The following is a 22231-nucleotide window of genomic DNA, read 5'->3' on the forward strand; positions in this document are numbered from 1 at the left end:
GCTCTGCCTCCAGGGAGTTCTTACAGCAACATTTAAATCTCTTTACTCTACAAACCCACCCCCCAGCCCTCATGTGCACGTGGGCCAAGCAGGAGCCCATGGATCCAGCCCAGAAGCAATAACACATTCAAGTGAGTTCTTTAAAAAAAGAGTTTTTATTGTTACAACTAAAATGAGAACTGAAAACTTGTATGGGAGATTGAAAAACTGTACAGTTGTACTCTAACCTGGGAGGCCCAGCAGCGGCTTACACAAAAGACAAGATACCTGAAACTGTATTATACCAAAACATTCAGCTTTTTTGTTGAGTTTTTACATTTTTTTTATAAAAGTTTATTCTATGGCAATCTGTAAAAAAGAAAGACCTGATGAGTAAATATTTGCTTAAGGCAGATAGCAGAGCAGCTCACTAACTTTCTAACGAGTCTAACATGGATGTTTGTCCATTTCCAAGAACAGGTTACCCAACACCCCACTGTGCTACGGTATATACACCCCCCAACTACCACAGACAGTACAGGACAGCAAACAAAATGGGCACAGCTCAGCACTGCCAGCCCTGCCCACACCTCCCTGGGCTCTGGCACAGTCACTGTGTCCCAGACAGGCTCAGAGCTGGGCCTGGAGCACAGGAAAGGAACAGGCACCAAGAGGATGCTCAAAGCTCTTCTGTCATCTGCAGGAACTTTGGGTAGAATCGTTTGCAGCTGAATAACTCTGTATTCAAAGGAAGGATCCTTTATTTTCCTGCCATACCCAGGATTTAAAATATTCCCTCTTGGGAAGGTGGCCCAAGGTGGGTTGGGTGTGTTTCTTTCCCCAGGTGTCCCAGGGCCAGGGGAGGTGTGGAAGGGCTGCCTGAGCTCTCTGGAATGTCTGTACTACACTCACTCAGCTGAAAGGAACATGCTAGCACCGGGCACACGGAGCACACGGGATCCCACGGGAAGTCATGCCAAGGATTAGGCGAGTACATGGGCTCTGATAAACACCAATCGGTCCAGTGCTGAACACAGACACTCAGCAACACCCTCTGAACCACAGCCACTAAGGATCAGGTCATGCAAATATCATTTGGGCACATCAGGAAGCAGGAATATAAGTTCTGTCACCTTTCAAGCACGTGGTGTTTCATTGGGACACCAGACTTCACATGCACTTTAATACAAAGGGGTACAAATGGTGCCTCAGGGCAGGGTCCTGCCCACGCTGCAGAGAACAGTGGGGACAAAGCAATCACAGAATGTATCTTAAATACACAGATGAGCCATTATATATTACCATTTTTCTATACTCATTTTTCCTGTTTCCAATAATATAACTAAATATTGACTGATTACAACATTCCTCCTTTCAAGTACTGGTCTGACCAACAGTCTCACAGGTAAAGGATTGATTCCCAGTACTACCTGAGGATTTATTATTGTACTCTTGAAAAGCCCTTGATGCAAGCTTAACAAAACACAGAAGTAACTCCCACCCCCACCCACCCCTTCACCTACTCACCCACTGAAGGAAGAGCTACACCTACAGCCAGCTTGGCAAAAATAAATACGGAGTGGAGGGGCTCCCCTGGGCTCCTCCACAGCGAGGGCTGCACTGAGGGTGGTTAAGTGCTATAAATCTAGAAAGACTTTAGAAATAAAACAAATCAGTAACACTGCTGCAGATCAGCTGTCATGGGGCAGTTCAATCACTACAGCTCCCAGGAGAGCCTTTGCTCCTGTCCTCTGCACCACGACACAAGCAAAGAAATCTTTGCTATTATTGTTGAAAGGATTCATAATTTGGCATTACCCCGAGGAACAGCACTGGCTGCTTGGTGCAATGCTGCCTTCCAGTGCCAGTGCTCCCCACACAGCCCAACCCTCCCCTAGCAGCACTTCAGCCCCTGAGCCCTGGCTGCTGTGGGAGCCCACGGGGCTGAGCCGTGGCTGCCGGAGCCAGGACTGGGATCTCTGCTTCCAGCACAGCAGGACACACCAGCACTGCCACCATAGCCAAGGGGCTGCTCGGAGCCCAGCACGGCTCCTGCTGGCCTGCTCCTGGCCAGGGCAAGCTGCCCAGCAGGGATTGCTCTGGCTCTCCCCTGCTCAGAGCCCCACGCTGGGCTGGAGGGAGCAGCTGCAGAGTGAAACTGCACTTTACATTCCAAATGCTGAGGTTTAAGGACTGGTCCTTCCACGGGCCACGGGCATGGCCCCACTGCTGGTGGACATGGTTTGGTTGAATTTCCCTTTCCTGCTTCTTTCCCTCCCCTCGACCTCTCCCAACCCAGAATATAAAAGTAAAAACAGCTTTAGAAAGGATGGTGCAATGTAAAGAGGCATATGTGCAAGTAGAGTGCAACAAAAGTCAATGAGGAGATACACTTAGTAAAGAAAAAAAAAGAAAAAAATCAAAGAGCTGGACGTGTTGGGATACCCTGAGCAAATGCAGAAGCCTGGTTCTATCAACACAAGTAAAACAATCAGCTCTTTAAGAACAATTATGCCAAGATTAAATATATCAATACCACAGGCACTGCCCACAACTCAGTCTTTAAAGATGAAGCAAATTTAAAAAAAGACAAAAAACAAACCAAAAACCAACCGCAAACACACCTCCCCTTCCACAAGTTTACATTCTTCAGGTATGTGGGTTTCTTTTTCTTTTTTTGGGAACTTGTCAATGTAAGTCATGTATTTGGTTACAACACTTGGAGAGTACAAGCAAGTTTCACTTGTGCCTAGTTTTTCTGAAACAAAAGAAAATGAACTGGCTTTTTAAAAAAGGCTAAAAACAACAATGTGTTGTAATTCTATTATTTAGTTAAAAAAAAAAAGAGAAAACAAAAAAGGAAAACAGACTATTTGGCATTTTCTCTGCTTACTCCTGAATATTTCAAGGCCCTGAGATTACAATATTATGTTCTTGGGACCACAGGGCTGGATAAAACCCTAGTGCATCAATTCTCTCATTAAGCCCTACCCAAAGTTCTGGCCTTTCCCCCTAAATCTACCTGCTCTGAGCCAAGGCTGCCCTGCCTCGGGGGCTCCGCGGAGCCGAGCGCGAGCCGGGAGCGGCGCTCCCGCGGCTCCGGCCCACGGGTCAGTGGAAACACACCCTGTAGCAGAGATAAGCTCCTGCCGTGAGGAACGTGAACATGCAGATATTCACTAGGAAGGGCTTCCAAGTGGCCACCACGTTCTCATCCTCCTCCTCCGAGTTCTCCTTCACCGACTCCTCCTTGCGGGGCGAGAGCCGCGGGTTCTCCCCAACAGTTCTCCTCCGGGGTTCAGTGTCGTGACTAGTGCTGGGGACAGAGGGAGGGACACTCAGGGCTGGGTAGGAATGAATATTCCGTGCTGGACTGGCCATGGAGAAGAGAAGCCATGCAGGTGCTCCAAGGGCAGGGAACACCACAGAGCTGGAAAGCTCTTGGAGCTGCAGCAGCCACCAAGCCCAGCCTGTCTCCAGTCAGGACACATCTGGCTGCTCAACAGAGGTTTAGGAAGAGCTTGGGAGGATTCTGCACCCTTTAAAGAACAAGCTTTAACCACCACCTGCTTTCACTGCTCATCACAAATCTGTACCAAGACAGGCAGTGAACAAACCCAGCCCACACCCACAGCTGGTGAACACCAAAGTTCTAAACTCGAGCACCTGCTCAGAAAGGGATGGAACGTGGCTGCTCGTTCAGCCCTAACTCCCAAAGAGCATCTCAAGGTGGAAGTGAGCACCTCCTCCCCTGTGTCAGTGCCTGCCTGTGGCTCTGTGCAGAGCCCAGCTGTCAGGGCAGGGAGTGCTTTACCTGTCAGTGCTGGGGGCCGCAGCTGCCCGGGCCCTGCCGTCCGGAGCCGCCTCCTCCACGCTGCTGACCGAGCTCCTGATCTCCTCCTCCACTGCCTGGGGCTTGGCCAAGAGCTCTGGGGGCTCGTGCATCCTCCCGTTGTGCAGCTCTGAGGTTCTCTTCGGGGGCCTGGGAGGTGGGGGGGTGTGTTCAGGGGGTGGCTCCAGGTCTTCGTTGGAGAGCTCTTTCCACTGCTCCTTCAGGGAAGGACAAACCCTGTTAAGCTTTTCTCTTTCAAGGTGCTCCAACTTTAAACTTTACCACAGCAGAATCTTTATACTCTACCTTTTAATTAACACTTACAGTGGTTCTTCATTTGCATTGAAAAAAAAAGAAAGAAAAACCAGACACAAGAACTCCAAGCTCAAGCTGAATCCACTATACAAAACATATTGGCCATATATGTAAGAAATTCTAATCTGCTTCTAAAAAGCAGCACAAAATAAAATCTATTTTGCTAGAGTTCTGCTTACCATAAAAAACCCTGATGAATTTAATCATGACACTTAAATTTCAGGAATATTAGAAAACTTGTACTGTCTGGAATTCCAGGGGAGGCTGGTGCAGCAGCTCCACCTCAGTCACTGTGCAGGAAAGCACAGGAGGCACCTGCTACATAACAGGTACTTTTGGAAATAAACAAAATACAGCACTTTAGGTCGTGACAGATTGTAAAGCACTGTACCTCAAAACCCCATAATATCAACATGTACTGAAGCTGAAGCAAGCACCAAATTTGAAGCTTCCTTCCATCCTGTTCCTCCCACCCACTTGCTGCAGCTCTCTGGAGCTGCCAGGAGCACTCACTTGCACTGAAGCATCTCCCATGATGAATTTTGCCCCTTCAATAACAGCTAGGTAGGAGAACCGGAGCTGGTCTGCAGTCTGGATGAGCCCCATCCTGTATTTCCTCATTTCCAGCAGAACCTGCTTGACGTCCACGGAAGAAGGATCTTTCCGTTTGTCCATCTGCAGACAAGAATGTGAAACACGTTTTCTGCTCTGATGAGGTTCACTACAGTGACTCATTTTGTGGTAGGGCCTTCATACCACCCTCCACACTACAGAATGAACAAACTCACACACAGCTGGTATCAGCAGCTCATTACCGGGTCTCCAAAAACATTGAGGGGAAAACACTGGGCCTCAAATATGCTGCTTTCCCTGAAGGCAAAGCCTGTCTTTGTGAATCATCTGCAAACTGGAGACTTCCCTTCCCCACACTCAAAACGGCCACTTTAGGAACCAGACCTGCCTGGGAACACACTCCAGAAGAGCAGAGTACAACAGGGGCAGACCACAGGAACCCTGCCCAGCCCCTCCACGTCCCCCCAGCGCTGCCCTGCGCAGGAGCCCTGCAGCAGTGGCCCTTACCAGCAGCAGACAGGTGTCCACCAGGCAGAAGGTGCCCGACCTCCCGATGCCAGCGCTGCAGTGCACCACGACCGGGCCGTGCCCGGGGCTCAGCGAGCCCGACTCCCGCACCTTGAACAGGAAATTCAGGAAGGACGCCGGCGACTCCGGGACCCCAAAGTCGGGCCAGGTGGTGTAGTGAAAGTGCAGAATCTCTCGAGTTTCCTGGGTCTGCAGAAACAGGGTTTGGGAACTGTTTCAGTTTGGGTATACCAGTCGGAAGGGCTGGGAACAGCTGACTGAATTCCAAGGACAAAGTTTCACCAGTCTGAGGGAGCTTTTATAGCTGCACAGCCAAGAAACTAGTTACAAGTAATGGTCTCTTGCTGTGAAGGTCTCCACTGGGAGCAAAGGGAATTGGGTAAGTAAATTTACTTATTTCGAGTTTAGTTATTTCAGTGCAGCTCAAAAGCTTGTGAGACTCTGGCTATGGCTGAGACATTAAACTGCTGGAGGGTCCCCAGGAATGTCTCATAAATACCCAAGAGTTTCATTTCCACAACACCTCATGCAGGATCACCAAATCCAGGACAATTTATGACCACCAGTTTCAAGCCCTTGTTGGTGAGGAGGTGAATTCACCCCAAGGAGAGCAAGGATTGGGTGAGACCTGGTACTCACAGTCAGGTTTTCCAACTCCAGCTGTCGTACTGTGTAGTAGGACTTGATATCTTCAGATATCAATGTTAGTTTCAAGTTCGTATCTTCAAAAAACATTTCTTTCTCTTCCTTCCGTGGCCAGTACTGTGCACACTTTACCTAAAACCAAGCAGGAGACACATAAATGTCATTACTCACTCCTGACCGAATTGCAATTTTCTTATGAAGGTCTCCCAGAGAGATGAGCTCTGCAGAGACTGCTGCATGCCAGGGACTTTAATGAGCCAGCCAAATAGCAAAGCAGCACATTTTCAATTGCGCAGGAAAAACCTGGAGCTAAAATACTCATCAGCAGCACGAAAAGGAAAGTCTGCACCCAAGCTGCTGATATGAAATGTGGGGACCCTGTGCCTGGGAGAACTGGCCCCTCCTGCTGCCCCTGAGCCACTTCTCTGCCCTGGGATTGGGGTCACCCTCCCCTCTCCAGGCTCTGCACGTGGCTCAGGCCTCTCTTGTTAAAGGGCAAACAATATGGCCAAACCAAAAGTGGAAGAACGATGCTAAACCAGCAGCAGGCTCAAGACTAAGATGATTTTGGACAGCATTTTAATCAACAGAAAACCCCTTCAGCATTTTCTTCATAGGTAGACTAACAGTGGTTTTGCTCAAACTAATTTTAGTTTATTTTGGAAATACATCCTCTTGTTTATCGGGATGCAGAATGCAGTTGTAATTCTCTGCACTTTTTGTCTGGATTTGTAAAAGTTATAGCAATTGCCTTTGTGTCTAATTTCTCCACAAATGTGTCTGCAAACGCTGTTTTGTTGTGCTCCACTCTAAGTCTCCCACTGCTGTTTGCTGAGGAGTGTAAGCACTACCCTAAGGGATCACAGTCATTTGTTTTGTTCAAAACTAGAGCAGTGCAGAGAGGGAGCAGGAATGGTTGGAAAGGAAGAAACTATTGAAAAATTTGGTTACCACATCTCTTTTGAAGATTAAATTTCACTTGCAGTACAAAACCCAGCAAAACACTGGAAAATCCAGGCTGCAGTTTATTAAAACACAGCTCATTGCCCAAGAATTTTCCTGATTATTGGGAATGTTTTTCTGATGATGCAAAAGCCTGTACCACCCAGTTATCACTGGTGGATACCCAACACAATACTCACTGCCCTCCTCCAAAATGTCTTTATACATTATGATACTGTATTCTGTGCAGCAGTGACCCTGGAGATCAGAGCTCAGTGGTGATGGACACCTGGAGCCCAGAGCTTCTCGCTCTACTGCAAAGCCACTGACACTGCAGAGCCCTGAGAGGTGCAGTCTGTGCACACTGAGAACAACTCCAGAGCCCGTGGTTAGCAGCAGAGACTTCCATTTGTGTTTTATTTTAGCCAAATTCACGAGAAATTAGGCCCTACAATTACAAACCCAGTGATTTTCTGACTGCACTAAGATCAGTTCACCAAGTATTCAATTCCAGGTACAATTTCTTAGACAAAACTACTTGCAGTCATCCCATCCCATTCTTTGGGTTGGTTTTACTTGGTTTTTTATTAGAGAAAACCATAAATGTGATGAACACATAGCTAGAGCTGGGTGAGTACTTACGGATCCCTTTTCCATCACTCTGTTCAACATGACAACACCACGGCTTTTCTGTTCCCAAACCATCTCCCAAAAGTGACCACAAGTATTTGGCAAAGGTCCCTGCAGAGACAGAATCCCCAGAAATAAGCATTATTTTCTGTAAGCATTCTTCCCCAGTAAGAGTCCCTGCACAAGGCAAGAGATTTAAACAAATAACAAGCAACTTCTCATTCAAAACTGTAAAAAAATGCAGTGAGACAGCTCTAAGTTCCATGTTATGAATTCACCCATGAAAGCATGGTTAATCTTTTCCTCCCATACATAAGAGGAAGAGAGACAGAGTCTCATTTGTGAGAACAGAACTGGGAGTGAAAAATGCTGCATTTTCTTAGGAAAGATATACAAAGGTCATGGGGAAATAAACCCCACTGACTAAAATCAAAAATAACATCTGTGTCAATCTACTCTGCAATCCCTCCTCCTTACTCATGATGCTTGAAAATTACTTGACTAAAACACCCAAAACACTGAAAGGATGCAAAATCAGTTAACAAATTATCTGGTTTTCCAGAATCTTCACAGATTTGCCTTGGGACTGAATGAAGTAGTGACTCCTTTTAAAGATTATCTATTCTCAAAGTAGAACTTCCTACTTCTGCTATGTTCCTTTGCCATTTTCTACTCTGAAGCTATTGCTCTGAAGGTTGGGTTTGATCCACTCCTGTGCTCAAACAGAACAGCAGGTCCTCAGAAAGAAGGACTGGATTGAAATGAAGCCATTCAAAGCCATTAAATGTGGATCAGGACAGTAAGCAGTGACCAGTACCAGCCAGCTGCACATCTGACTATTCCCCAGAGCTCCCCCCTGATCAACCCCCATCCTGGGGCAGGGCAACGAGAGCTGAGCTCAAAGGACCATTTGCACATTGCACACTGCTCTGCCCATTTCTTCCTGAGAAGATTTATCTCTGTTCTTTAGAAACAGGAAGGAAGAGCTGTCACTCGAAAATATTAATCCCAGTCTACCTTTATCTAAAGTGTGGGAGGAAGGGGTAAAAAAAGAGCCAAGATTAGAGATCAGGACAGTCTCCAGGGAAATGAACATTTAGCACAAACAAGACGCCTGGCACAGTTGCTGGCTCTCAGAATAAGACAACAGGGCATGTGGGTACCTTTAATTTGTTATACAGATAGGTGTGGAACTGACAGGTTCAGGGAAAAGCAGTGACTTTTACACACACACAGATGTTTGTATGCACTTAAGTAGCTTTACAATAAAGAAAACAAACAGAAAACCCACGAAAAACAACTCCAGCCACCATAAGATTTTTATTATCCACTGCCAGCAGTTACCTGGGTAAGGATGTAGCTCCTTTGGGCCTCTTCCATTTTTATCAAACTAGCATTGATATAGTCATTGTCACCTTGGTTTAGCTTAATTCGACTGTGATCAACTGCAGCACAATTAGAAAACACAGGTTAACGAACAGGGAACACAGCACATCCTCAAGCAGCTGAGCTGTGCTGGCAATGCAGGGCTCAGCCCCAGCCAGGGCACTGCTCGCTGGGCACAGCACCCAGAGCAGGAGCACAGCCCCCAGCCACAGCTCCCCTCCCTCAGCACCCCGCAGGAGCGAGGCCCTGCCGTCTGAAATAATCCCCACTGCAATGTGCAAGCCACATCACACTGACCTATCCACTCACTTATCAAGTTGCTGGTTTTAAATAAATCTAATTACACGACTTATCTTTTCAGCTGAAACATTCAAATACAGCTTGTTCAAGGTTGTTAAAGGATTGTCTTAAACATATATTGTGCAAACAGGACAGAGACCCTTTATTCTTATAGGTATTTAGTTACTGTTCCCAACCTAGCCACCCTCTGATGTACAGAAAAAAATGATCAAAATTCAAGAAACACAGTAAATGAAAATGACTTGCTCTTTTGTTAGTCGCTTGCTCAGCTTGGGACTAAAGAAACCAAACCACCAACTAAAAAAAACAAAATACACACAAGGGTTCCCACATTTTGCAAGAAAGCAAACAGACTGGGACCAGGATTATCTAAAGGCAAGAAGGAATTTGTTACTCACAACCTCAAACATTAGAATTGCTTAGTAAAGCAAACTATGTGCAACATTACTGCTCTGGTTAACTGCCCCAAAGGCTTCAGGAGCTTTTGAGCACCAAGCCAGCAGTTCTGTGCCCCAGAGCAGCACTCTGGCCTGGGACAGCAGCTGGGCATCTGAGCTCAGGCAGTGCTGCACCCTCAGGGGACTCGTGGCCAGGGCTGGCACTGTCCTGGGCACTGTCCTGGGCAGGGAAGGCTGCTCAGAGACTCCTGGGAGCTCCCTGCAGTGTCAGACACATCCAGTGTGATTTCTGACCACATCCATGGAGCAGCATTTGTGCCCTGTGACTGCAGCCCAAGGCTCTGGATGCCAGAATTGGGCAGGTGGCAGTGGGACTGTCACTGTCCCTGTCCCTGTCCCTGGGATGGCAGCAGGAGAGCCAGGCTGCAGCAGCACTGAGCTGTGCTTGTACAGTATAACTCTATGGATATAAAAGCATCCAAACAAATAAATATAATAACAAAGAGTTGTCTTGGGTGGTTATCCACCCAGCAGAATCTTCTCCTTACAAAGAACATTTAGCTGTGAGAAGTCATTAGAAGTCAACAGTCTTACAAACAATGGGAAAGAAAGTGTACTTACAGGGGCTGACATCTCTGTACCTATTTCTATTTTTGTTTCTGGGATGTTTGGCCACTTTACATGGAAAATCACTGGCTTCATGCCTGATGTCCTGAAACAAAAAAAAAAACAAAACAAAACAAAAAAACAAAAACTCTGTTACGTATGAATCCATCTAATTTCATACCATTAGCTATTTTAAGGCAAATACCCATCTGACTTCACATCTTCATGTGAGAGAATTCTGGACAGAAAGCACTCTGGGCCTCCAATTAAGAACTGAGTTTAAATTTCTCAGAATACAACACTAACATTATTAAAATACTATTAGTTTGCATAATAAAACAGCACAACATTCACCAGACATTATGCTTTCAGCTCCTGAAGGAGCAGGGTCTCTGCCCCAAAGCACTTCCACATAAACTGCTTTAAGCCCTCGTTTGCAGCATCAGTGAAAATATCAACCCTGCTTCTGACTCAGCAGCAGAGAAAACATTCATTGTGATAGAAAAGAACTTGTCTACCCCCCCTGGCATCACACACACACAAGGTGATTTGTCTAAGACCACTTTCATCATTATCCTGAGTTATCAGCACGATGCCACAGAGCTGCAGTGGTAAAGTCAGTGGTTCTCAATTGTTGTGCTCAGCTACAACAGATGCAGCACCTCAAACAGACCACCAGGGCTCTCTCAGGTTTATTTCAGATGCATAGAATAGCTCAGCTATCTGAGACAATTTCAGAAGTTAAAATAAAAAGAATGTCCTTGGACATTAGTGCCAATCTGCTGAAACAGAATTTCACATTGTAAGTAAACACTGTGCAAGCACAGTTCTGCATATAAAGAATCGTGTACAACGCTCAAGATCTTTTCAAGTGGGCCATCTCCTGCAGCACATTATCTGTTTATCTCTTGTGCTGCATTATTCAGGTATGTACCAATTTACCCTGAATGCTACATGTCAGGAGAAGAGTTCTGATTTACATAAAGCTGCCCAAAATTAGCACAGTATTCCAAAACTGAAATAAGGGCTGACATCAGCTGCCAGCTTTTTATAACTGAACACATGGCTGCCAGTATTTCTGCTTATGAAGAATGCAGTCTGGAGAATATGATCTGGACTGCCACAGTCTAATATCTCAAACATGAGGCAGCTAAAATGGGTGTTTTCAGAAATTGGTCTCTGACACTAGCTTGGTGACTTTGTACTTCACAGGGATTTATTCTTCCGCACTGACTGTACAGGATTAACAAGAGAAAAAAAACAGGGAATTAGGAAAAATGGTTTTCTAGATCACTAACCACATTTCCCAATTGTGTGTTGAAAATCCCTAACACCCAATACCAACACAACTCCCTCCCCCCACTCAGGATTCATCTTATCAAAGCATCAAAATGCAAACCAAACCAAGACCCCTAAGGAATTTTTCTGTAAATACTGGGCTATTTTAGCAGCAGCACTAATACACAGTTTCCTTTCACAGCATTAACAGATTTGAAAAAAAACTGTCCCCTCTTTTAAAATCAAATGGATCAAATGCTTCCTTACAAAATGGAATTATACAAAGGAACTCTAATATAAAAACATTACACTGAAGCATCCACATGTATGTGCACACACAAACTACTGCCAGTCCCCAGGAGTTCCACAGATTCCAACACCAACATCAGGTATTTCAGGAACTGAAAGTGGCAATTTATTGTGCAGGGAATAGAGAGCTGGCTGTTACCTCACCAGCGAAGATCAGATCTTTTTCAAGATGCCACAGTGCCTAAAGGTACTTGGTGCATAATGGAGTTCTAGAGATGCTGAACTCCCACAGGCACAGGGAAAATGGAAAGAAACAAGGCACTGGTGTGCCTTCAGCAGACTATTTAAAACAGCAGTGTATTTCTGGAGCATGCTTCAAGAAACAGGAAAAACCACGGGCTGGGGGTGGGATGGTAACAAAGAGGGATGGAGGCATGGCAACAGGCAAGCTGCTGCCTGGTGTGAAAAGCCAGCCAGCACCCAGTGCTGCTGAGCGCGAGGAACACGGGAAAACAGAAAATCCGGGAGAGCAGGCATGCCTGCACATCACACAGGGCACACTCCTCTGCAACGTGGGGGAAAGTGGTTTGCAGTTTTGGTTGGGTTTTTTTGGGTTTTTTTTGGAATACAGAAGTTGCTAGAACATCTAGAGTGACCAAAGGAAATTTATCATCGATGGTCACTTCCAGGATATGAAGCTGACTTTAGTGGAAATGCAATTGTCTTTAACAGAGAACATGGTTGGAGAGAAACAACCCAGTGCCCACAGGAGTTACCCACAGCAGCCGTGTGGCCACGTCAGGGGCCTTGATGGACTCCCATCATTACTGACAGCACTCAGCTGCTGCTGGGGTAGGCTCAGGACGTGCTCAGAACAGTGCCACAAGGTCTCCAGGCTGGAGAAATCAGACTCATTCACAGCATGGAATCATTGTGCTCCGAGGAACTGAAAGCCAGCGATGTCACGAGAACTGAAGGTAGGGGATGAAGTGAAGGCAGGGATTCATGAAGTTACAAAACACCTTCTTGAATCACACCAGTCACACTGCAGAGATCCTGCCTGTCGAAAAGGAAGCTTGACATTTCATTTAAAAGGTCGTGCAATATAAAACTTTAAAGAGGAAGAGCTAGAACTGAAGTCAGTTTTCCAAAGTCAAATGCTCTGGGTTTGGAGCATGAGTCACTTCATGCCACTCATCTCCTGGTTTTAAGCCCTGTTCCCCCAACACTTTGGGGTGGAAAGAGGAAGTTTGCTGAAGCCCTGCTCTTCAAACAGGAACTTCTGTAGCTCTGAGCACAACAGCACACTGGGCTTCACTCTCCCCATCCTGCTCAGATGCCAGCAGGAGATTCACAAAGAGAAGATGCACCTCAAAATCTTCAAGTAAATATTATGTAAGACCACAGGAAGAGGTGGCCATGCCATCAGCCATTCAAGCACACTGTGTAGATTCGTGTATCAGTGTTTAGAAGAGACACTAAAGGTGCAAGCTCAACATCTTCAGCTCCACCAGAGACTGCCAGGAATCCTTGCAGCAGGGCTCAGTTTGGTCACACTATTTAACTGCACCATAAACCCTGGAGCAGATCAGACTCAGAGACAACAATTTACTGTCACTTTAGCAGTTCTGCTCCTACAGGAAGCAGCAAATGCCAAGATCTTAGCAGGGGCTACAGAATTGCTCCTAATCCATCTAGGCACTCAGACTAAGGACAGCACTTCACAAAAATCATATATAAAGACTTAGATAAAAAAGTAATCTTAGCTTAAAAAACAGGTTTCCTCTTAAAGCTGCCACTGAAAAAAATGATGACACATGATGCTGCTGGAAAAGGTGGAAGAGTAAAAAGTTACAACAAAGTCAAGTGGAAGTGCTCTTTTCCCAGGATGTCACTCAGGCTGGTTTCAGAATGGAAATACCTCTACAATCCAATGAGGTTGCAAAGACCTGTAGAGAAGAGCACAAGAAAACCAGCAAGTACAAAGAGATCCACAACAAACACCAACTTGACACAAACGGGAAAAGGTCTTCAGATTCAGCATGGGAGAGAGCAACCTCTCAACTCATGAGTGAGGCCCTGAACACACTCCCCAACAGAAGAACTTCATGAAGATATAAAGCACACAACTGCTCATGTAGCCCACCTTGACAAGGAAGATTTGATTTCTTATCCTACATTAAGCTTTACATCAGAGAACTTGGGCAAGAACAAGAAATGAGGATGTAACTTGTAGGTAAGAGGAAGGTCATCTAAAGATCAGATAAATGAACAGACAGCTGCATCACAAAACATAAATCTTAACAAGCAGCTGCAGAATTTTAGCCAGCTAAGTGAAATAAATGTGGATTTTAATACCCTTTAAACTGGTCTCCTAGTTTTGCTTTCAGCTAAGATATGGTAGGGTTGATTTGCTTACTAATCTCCCTCAAAAAAAAAGAAACCAGTTGCCTACTATGTAAAGCTTCTTCCTGAGGTCGAGCAGCACAGAGAGGAAAGGACAGGCTTGTTTAAAGTTCAACACCACTCTTACACGAGGTTAAAATAAATAAATAAATAAGAAATCACACACTTGCAACACGGTTTCCTAGAAAGCCCCCTGCTAATCCAGCACTGCCCGGGCACTGTGAGGCTCTGTGACACCAGTCAGCTGCTGGAGCACGGAAATAACCCCCCAGGAGAATGTAAACTGCCATATTAAATCATATCAACACGTGGCAAAGCGGGCTCATCTTTCCCAGGGCCGTATTTATCACAGCCAGCAGGTATTACAGACTGACCAGTTCCAACATGCCCCACTGGAGAGGCTCCTGACAGCAGCTCCTGCAGCCCTTCACTGCACCACTGCATCTGGGAGATAACTGCACACTGTAAATGCTGTTTAACCTGCACCTCAGTGGCTCTCAGGGCTTGGCTGCACCTCCAGAAGGGAGAAAACCACAGACTTGTGCCACTTCCAAACTTTACCAGTGCATTTATTCTGCATGTTCCCAGAAGGAAGGCACTGCTGTCAATAAACCACAGCAATACTGCACAGCTCAGCTGCTCGGATTCTCAGATTGCCTCAGTGTCATCTGCACTGGGTAAAAACTGATTTTTCAGTTCTGGTTCTTATGAGAGTTGCAACACAGGGAAATCAAAGAGCTAAACTCTACTATCAGGTTAAAGAATTACATGAGACTTCTCAAATTTCAGTAAGTTCAAAATATAGTTTGTCCTTGAAATTTATGACCCATAACAGAAGAAGTTCAGAGCTGCTGGCAGGAACATTCTACTTCTGCTGTTCTGTAGCCATGTACCACTGCCAAAACAGGAAACAACTGAATGGAGCGCCAGCGTAAGAAAACAACTCAAGTTCCCTTCTTCTTCTTCTTCACATCCATCTCTATTTTTCCTCCCAGATACTCAATCTACTCCAGAAGTGCATCTTGGACATTATTGGAAGGATAGAGACGTTTGAGAATGTGAAATGGCTTTTTCTTGACAGCTGCTGTGCAAAAGCAGAGCTTTGCTATCTGTATCATCAGACAAAGTCAGTGCCAGGAAATAAACCACACTCTCATTAAAGTGTCAAGAGGTTCTAACTCAGTTGCTCTTCTTCTGTAAGAGAAATAACCACCACGATGAGATCCACATCTTGATTTGCCCAAACATTAGGGGTCTCTACATGAAGAGTTGTGGTTTAACCTCATCTCAAATAGACTGGTGTAGCCCACAGACCAGATATTCACATAACTCCTAAAGGAATTTAGTCTGCCTAGCAAATCCAGACCTTAATTTGTTTGCAGTATGGGTTTTGTGTGAGTTTAAAAATGTATCATTGCTGGCCCGTAGGGCATTCCAGGCTTCACAGACTGACAACTGTGGTTATAAACAGTCCTGCTTTCCTAGATACCTAATATTTTCATTCTGACATCTCACAAGCCATCTAAGAGCATTAGAGCTTTTACAGAGCTACCACCAAAAAAACACAAACAAAAGGCTTCAAGGCTTTGGAGGCTTCAGAGGAGAAAAAAAAGACAAGAACCCTGCAAATGCTGGAACTGAGGGAGGGATAAGAAACACTTCTCACACCTTTCCACGTGCTGCATAACCAGGGTATCTCCTAGAATGCAGACAAGCTGCAAACGGTATGTTTCAAATTGGAAACAGAAGGACAAGAAATGCCCCCCACTGCAGACAGCTCACAGCTTCTCAAGGGGATCTCTGGCTTCATGAAACAGGAACCATGGAATGATTTACCATGGAATTTTTACCCATACTCACTCAGAGCCCTCTACTCTCAGAGATACTGTGCTGATAACCTCAGTTAATGTTAAGTTAATGTACTATCTCCCCCAAATCTTGCATAATCATTATCACCATTCCCCCAAATCTTGTGTAATCCATTACCACCCTGTAATCTTAAGATAAATGAACTAATTTGATTAGTAAGTAAATAAGATAATCAAATGTAAGTCTTGCTTCCTCACCAGGTAACTCATTCAAGGTCTTACCAGTTAAAAGCTGAACAGATCTTTACAGACTTTTTTTCCTTTTCTCCCATTTTTGATCCCAGTGTATGCATCTGCTCCAAGACTCCTGGCTCTGAACACATCCATTCAGTTGGGCATGCTGGCACACTGCCCACTGAAAGAATACAAATTTGCAGAATATCTGGTGTTACCTGCAGCTGAGGAGGAATCGGAAGGGCCACTGCAGAACCAGGTATTGTTCCAGCAGAGAAGGACATTATCACCTTCTGCCTGAAGAGATCCCAGGACACTGCTTAGTACTGGATCTACTGTCCCCTAAATCAGTTGGGAAGATCATTAACACACTCATCTAATGACCTGTGCCAGCCCACTGCAATGAGCAGGAGCACACAGAACAAGCTCTGTGGGCTCCATGAGCAATATCACAAGTGAGTTTGAAAGCAACCAGCCCTAAGTACCTGAGTTCCACTCTTCCTCCTAAGCCTCAATGAAGTCTTTTGAAAAGAGCCTTCACTTTAGATTAAGGCGTGCACTTCACACGCAGTGAGCTACAACCGAAACCTGTCTGTGGTGTTTGTGTCCTTTCACCTTTTCCTGGAAAGTGTGTTGACTAAAAGCCAAACAAACAGCACAGCACTTTAGCTGCTTAACAGACAAACACCGCAGTCATTTCACTCAGGACAAATATTTTAAAGAAACAAAATAAGATTGCAAATGTCCGATTTATTTTTCAAAAAAGAAATGCCAACATTCGTGTCGTTGTCTCATCAGCAGTTTAAACTCACATAGATGCAGAACTATCACAGCATTATTTTTAATCCTTTTGGAGACTACATGAGTTTAACACATCTAGGTCAATTGGTATCTTAAAAATACTGCTCACAATAACAGAAAACGAGACAAGTCCAGTATTCCCCATCTCCAGTGACATCTGCTCATCTGTGACACGCAGAATTTGCTAAAATACCAGAACTACCAAAGAAAAAAGGGCAGTTTGCCATTCCCAAGTGATCTTATCCTTGCTGAGATAATTTTCAACATAAGGTACCACCTGTGAGAGAGCTACTTGCCTAGCACAGAGCATGAGCAGAAGGCACAGAGAAAACCAAATTCAGCCTGAGAAGAGCGTTCCAGTGCTCCAGTGTGGGCAGAGGCAGCTCCACACGAGGGGCATTCCCACAACACGGCCCAGACAAGCTCCCAGCCACCTTCCTGAGCTGTGGAATGAGCCACGAGGGCACAGCACAGCGCAGGGGTCCCAGCAAAGGGTGATTCCCCCACACGACCCTGCTGCTGCCCAGGCTGCCAGCACACCGCCCGCTGCCCACCCCGAGCCTCTCCTGGGACACAGCTCAAGGAAAAGGACAAGTGCTTCCAAAGCGCTCCCAAACACCAACCACACCTTCCTGGGAACACAACCTCACCAACTCATTAGCTTTCCCTTTCGCCCCTAATTCAGACTAATTAGGGAGCAGCTATGAAGCACCAGGGAGTTTAGTCAGGAGTAAGGCTGTGACTCCCTCAGGGACACGTACAGGACCTACAAATACACAAGACCTGTGGTGTAGCTAAAACTTCCAGCTACTACAAAGTCACCATCTCTCCTAAATCCATCATTTTTGCTTATCCAGAAGAGATAAATTATTTGTCCCAAGCTTTGGGACATTCTATAGTTCTAATCCTCAAGGCAACCCTAATAAGTCAGAAAAAGGTTTTTTAAATGGTCTCCTAGTGGTGATGTTGGGGTTTTTTTTTCAGTTTGATTTTATACCTATACATTTGGCACCAGGACAATTCCTTGGAAGGTACATGATCCCCTGAATAAGATCACAAGGATTTCTAACCCTAGATTTAGCAAACAGGACAATGCTTCTGACACTTCTCAGCCCATTCTGCAGCACTGCTTCAGTGGCAGAGGGGTAAGGGGGTTCCAAGAGAAGAAAACAGACACCTCTCCTGAAAGGTGCCATTGACTACATTAAAGGGGTCACCAGTAATGAAGACCAAAGTTTACATCACTACTTGAAAACAGGAAATCTGGCCTCAGAAATTCTGGTGGGTGCTCAACATAAGTATTACAAACTAGGTGGAATCAGAGATGTCTACACAGAGATGAAGTCAGAGCAAAACCTTCACCGATGTCAGAGAGGCCTTACAGAATCACACGTGCCTCAAAACAAAAAATCTCAGCTGTCAAAGAGCTCCACACTTCCCATATTTACTTATCAAGCTCTTTACAAATTCAACAACTTGACTTGGCACCTTACAACACCTCCCAGAAGCACAGGACACGCGGTGAGTAATGGGGAAGCAGGAGACTTTGTTACACCCAAGACTTATCATCAATTCCTTCTTGTTATGCCGTTAACATCAGCACTTGCTGCAAAGGGAAAACGGGCTGGTTGTGAGAATGTGTGTGGGAATCCATGGGATTAGAGGATTTTAGGAAAGCTGGGAAAGAGAAAGGCCTCAGAGACAGCAAGGATAGTGAAATGCTAAAGTCAAATGTGCACACACACAATCCTTTGCCCATCAGAGACTCAGAGCTACAAAAACATACTTCTAGGGTTTACAAAGCAAAATACCACACATTTTTTCACATCACTGCTATTGTCCTTTGAATACCCTAATGTCAAGTTTGTTGTTGTCGTTGCATTCCAAAATAAACATCTCTGCCTTCTTGGACTGCTGAAACATTACAGGCTTTCAATGAGAATGAGACCTTATTCTGGAGCAGGGATTTTGATCTCCACTCTCTCTTCCAAACAGCACTCCCTGAGGAGTGGTGCCCCAGCTCAGCCCCAGCAAGGACAGGCAACACCTCTGGCTGGCTCTGAGGGCTGCTGCTTGTGCTCTCCCAGAGGGTCATTCCCAGCTGGGGTGCTCCATCTCCTCAGTTTCTAACTGAGTGTCTCTCCCTGCCATTTCAGGAACCCAGCCCTCTGTGCTGGGACAGCTCTGAGCTCTCCTTTCAGCAGGGAGGCCATTTCTCTGGGCAATTTCTTTAGGCTCTTGCAGGAATGCTTTTTCTTCCCTGGTTCCTGGAGACAAGGGAAGAAAGCTTTAGAGGAGCTCCCCTAGCCCATCATGAGCACTGTGGAAAGAAGAACTGGCCCTGGAAGGGAGCACTGCTCAGAGCCAGCCCTGGCAATCCTGCACTCCTCCTGCAGTCCTGGGGAGAAACTCCTTGTAAACACAAAAGCAGTTCTAGATTTACTCTCAGTGGTGTATTTCTGTATTTTCTGTGATGACACAAAGCCAGAAACAAAAGGATTCTTACCTAGGAATCAGAAGTTCTTCTGGAGTTTGCCTCATTTTTATTTTCTTGATTTGAGCTGGTTTGAAAGTCTCTTATCATCATGGAAACAGGATTTTGTGAAAACAGAGCAAATTTGCAAGCCTCATTTTCTACCCCCAACACTGAATAAAACTAAACTCAGATTTTATCTATCATAATTTACAGGATAGAGAAAGCAAGCAATTGGTGTTCACAGAAGAAAATATGAATTACAATGTTTTTTCTTTAATACTTATCTGGAGTTAAACGAGTTATATATGCATTTAGAAAGTACAGCCAGCTAAAGCAGTTTTAGACACCAGCTTGCCATATGCTATGTTAAAATTACACTGATTTTTTTTTTTAAGGAACAAATTTATGCATGAAGTGGGTCTATTCAGTACACTCAGATTTTGAGGAATGCTTTTTCTCATCCAGTAATCTTTGCAGAAAGTTCCAAACAAAGTTTAGTAGAAAAAAGAAACTAGTTCAGAATGTGATTTTGAAGCTACCTTCACAATATCTCACAGAACTGCAAAGGCTTTGTTCGATTTAAAAAGTAATGGACTGGTTGCACTAGAAATGCTTATTGTCAGGGTGATAAATACACAACAATATAATTTTTTGAAGTAATAACATAGGTATCATTGAAAACTAGAGACCTTGTAAGATGGCTAAAAATAGTAATTTGAATTCCTAGCTTAGTCAGCTTGGCCAGAAACAGCTGTGCTCACTGTAACCTCTAATTAGTTTGCATATTGTAAGAGCCCCAAAGATTTTTTCCCTCTCCAAAACCTACTAAATTAGCCTTCACAGCACAATGCTGTTACCACACCAGATGCAACAGAATATCCAGACTTCAGAGACTTCCCACTACTCTTTCTGAAGTGTTTCATTTATAAAGGCAAATATTCTCATTTGATAAGGTAAAGGCCAACTCCCCTCCACCTGGAGCATTCAGAAGAGCCTGCCTGGAAAGAAAGGTCTTGGTTCTAACACAAGCAAACCATTCATTACTTTGAAACACAAAGCAAGGTCAGAATTTAAAGCAAATTTCTCTTCCCTCATGGCTAAGGGGTGTTCCTCTGCATAAATCATTTAATTCACACTGGGTATTCCAATGTGACTCTAAAAGCTAAACTGAACTTTCTCATGTATATGCACAGGTTAATGAAAACAGTCACACCATCACTACAGTGGGGCACATGTTCAGACCATGTCAGTGTTATTTTTCTATTTAGAATGCTATGGGACAAGCAACAGCCATATTTCCAACTTTCTACTAATTCCATAAAAATTCTCCAAGAGATAAGGTCGTATGTACAGGAAGTACTAAAACACAACAGCAAGGGAGTGGAGCAATTGTTATATAGGAAATTGTGAACTCTGCTTTACCTATTAAAAAAATATCATTAGCCACATCTTATTCAGTGGCAAACTTCATTTCCTTGAAGCTGTTTGTACTGTGCAATGCCATACTGGCTTTCTTGAGAGACAGACTTTAGTCAGATGTATGAGGGGGAAAACTGAATTTATTTCGTACCAAGGAACCCCATGCATCCAACATGATGAACCATATGTTACAGAGGTACCAGCTCCATAATGTAAGTGGGTCTGCATTCTGGCTGCTCCCTACAATTAAGGGTATAAGACCAAACTCCAGCAAGTTCTGATCTATGGCAAAAGAATGTTTCACCACATTGGCCATTAGCAAGTAGACAGGCAATGGAACTACGGGTTCATTCTGCCAAAGCATGCTCATTACACTCTTACTAAAAGCTTTTTATCATTTCTAACCTAACAAGATTCCAAGAGTTTAAAGAGAATGTACAATTACCAGGATTGCACAATGCAGGTTCATGCCTCTGCATGCAGGGAAAGGTCAAACTCGAGCTCTGCTCCTGCAGCAGAACCAGCAACCAGCCCTGCTTCCAGTAGCTTTGGTTCTCAGCACACTGCCCAAATCCCTCTTTGGGAACTTAAAGTAGCTGTAGCTGCTTAAGTACCATTTCCAGAAAGAAGTTTTAAGTATCTTTTCTTAAGAAAGGCTTTTGGACAGCAATTGAAGGAACTTGCTGGATTACAAATTTGCACGAACAGCTTCTTTCAGCTGGGATCTGTTTAATGTGGTGGTTGCAGTTGTAATTACAGATGCCCACTCCACTGTACTTAGAATATTCAAATTTGGAAAGGAAAATCGTAGTGATGATTAAAACCATACTGAATTCACTGAATGGTGCAACCTACAGGTTGCCAAGCTACTGCAATGCACACAAAAACCTGCTGAGAACAAACAGTACTGCTGAAAACAGATGTTAGATAAAGCAGAATTAGGATACTCCTGCTTTTCCACATGACTGTCAATTTGTGTTTAGGAAAGCAATCTAAGCGAGCTAGGTTAATATTAAACCCTTCAGCATTCTGAGCTGCTCAGCTCCCACTCCATGGCCCAAACACAGTTTGGGGTGAGTCAAACACTGCTGCCGTGTCCCCAGCCCACACGTGTGACACTGGTGTGTCCTGCAAGGGCTGCACAGGCAGGGTGGCAGTGATGGGGACAGCACAGACTGCCCAGCCAGGGTGGCAGTGATGGGGACAGCAGACTGCCCAGCCCCCAGCTGGCTCTGGGGCAGGATGCCTGGACACCCCTGCTCTGCACCAAGGTTTAACAGAAGTTGCACATAAAAGCACAATGTTTATGCAACTACTTCCAGAGTAGTAAACTGCTCTAAGGGTCAGAGAGAAAAAGGCAATACGCTTTTTGGAAAGGAAAACTTAACCCTTAAATACTTACAGCAGAGATGTAAATGTGTAAGAC

General features: G+C 44.9%; 1 protein-coding gene across 1 annotated transcript in view; it reads right to left on the minus strand.

Annotated features, from left to right (window-relative positions):
- Positions 1-135: 135 nt before the first annotated feature.
- The window catches only part of PTPN1 (protein tyrosine phosphatase non-receptor type 1), a 31444-nt gene continuing 9348 nt past the window's right edge, over positions 136-22231 (minus strand). Inside the window, exons 2-9 of the mRNA XM_041478463.1 lie at positions 10150-10240; positions 8789-8889; positions 7457-7555; positions 5867-6004; positions 5207-5416; positions 4640-4801; positions 3794-4029; positions 136-3295 (exon numbers count right to left, since the gene is read on the minus strand). Of these exons, the coding sequence (XP_041334397.1) occupies positions 3091-3295; positions 3794-4029; positions 4640-4801; positions 5207-5416; positions 5867-6004; positions 7457-7555; positions 8789-8889; positions 10150-10240 (1242 nt within the window). The 3' untranslated portion in view covers positions 136-3090. The remainder of the gene's footprint in view (positions 3296-3793; positions 4030-4639; positions 4802-5206; positions 5417-5866; positions 6005-7456; positions 7556-8788; positions 8890-10149; positions 10241-22231) is intronic.

Source organism: Pyrgilauda ruficollis, unplaced genomic scaffold (assembly GCF_017590135.1).
Source record: "Pyrgilauda ruficollis isolate IOZ18807 unplaced genomic scaffold, ASM1759013v1 scaffold45, whole genome shotgun sequence".
Classification (NCBI taxonomy): Eukaryota; Metazoa; Chordata; class Aves; order Passeriformes; family Passeridae; genus Pyrgilauda; species Pyrgilauda ruficollis.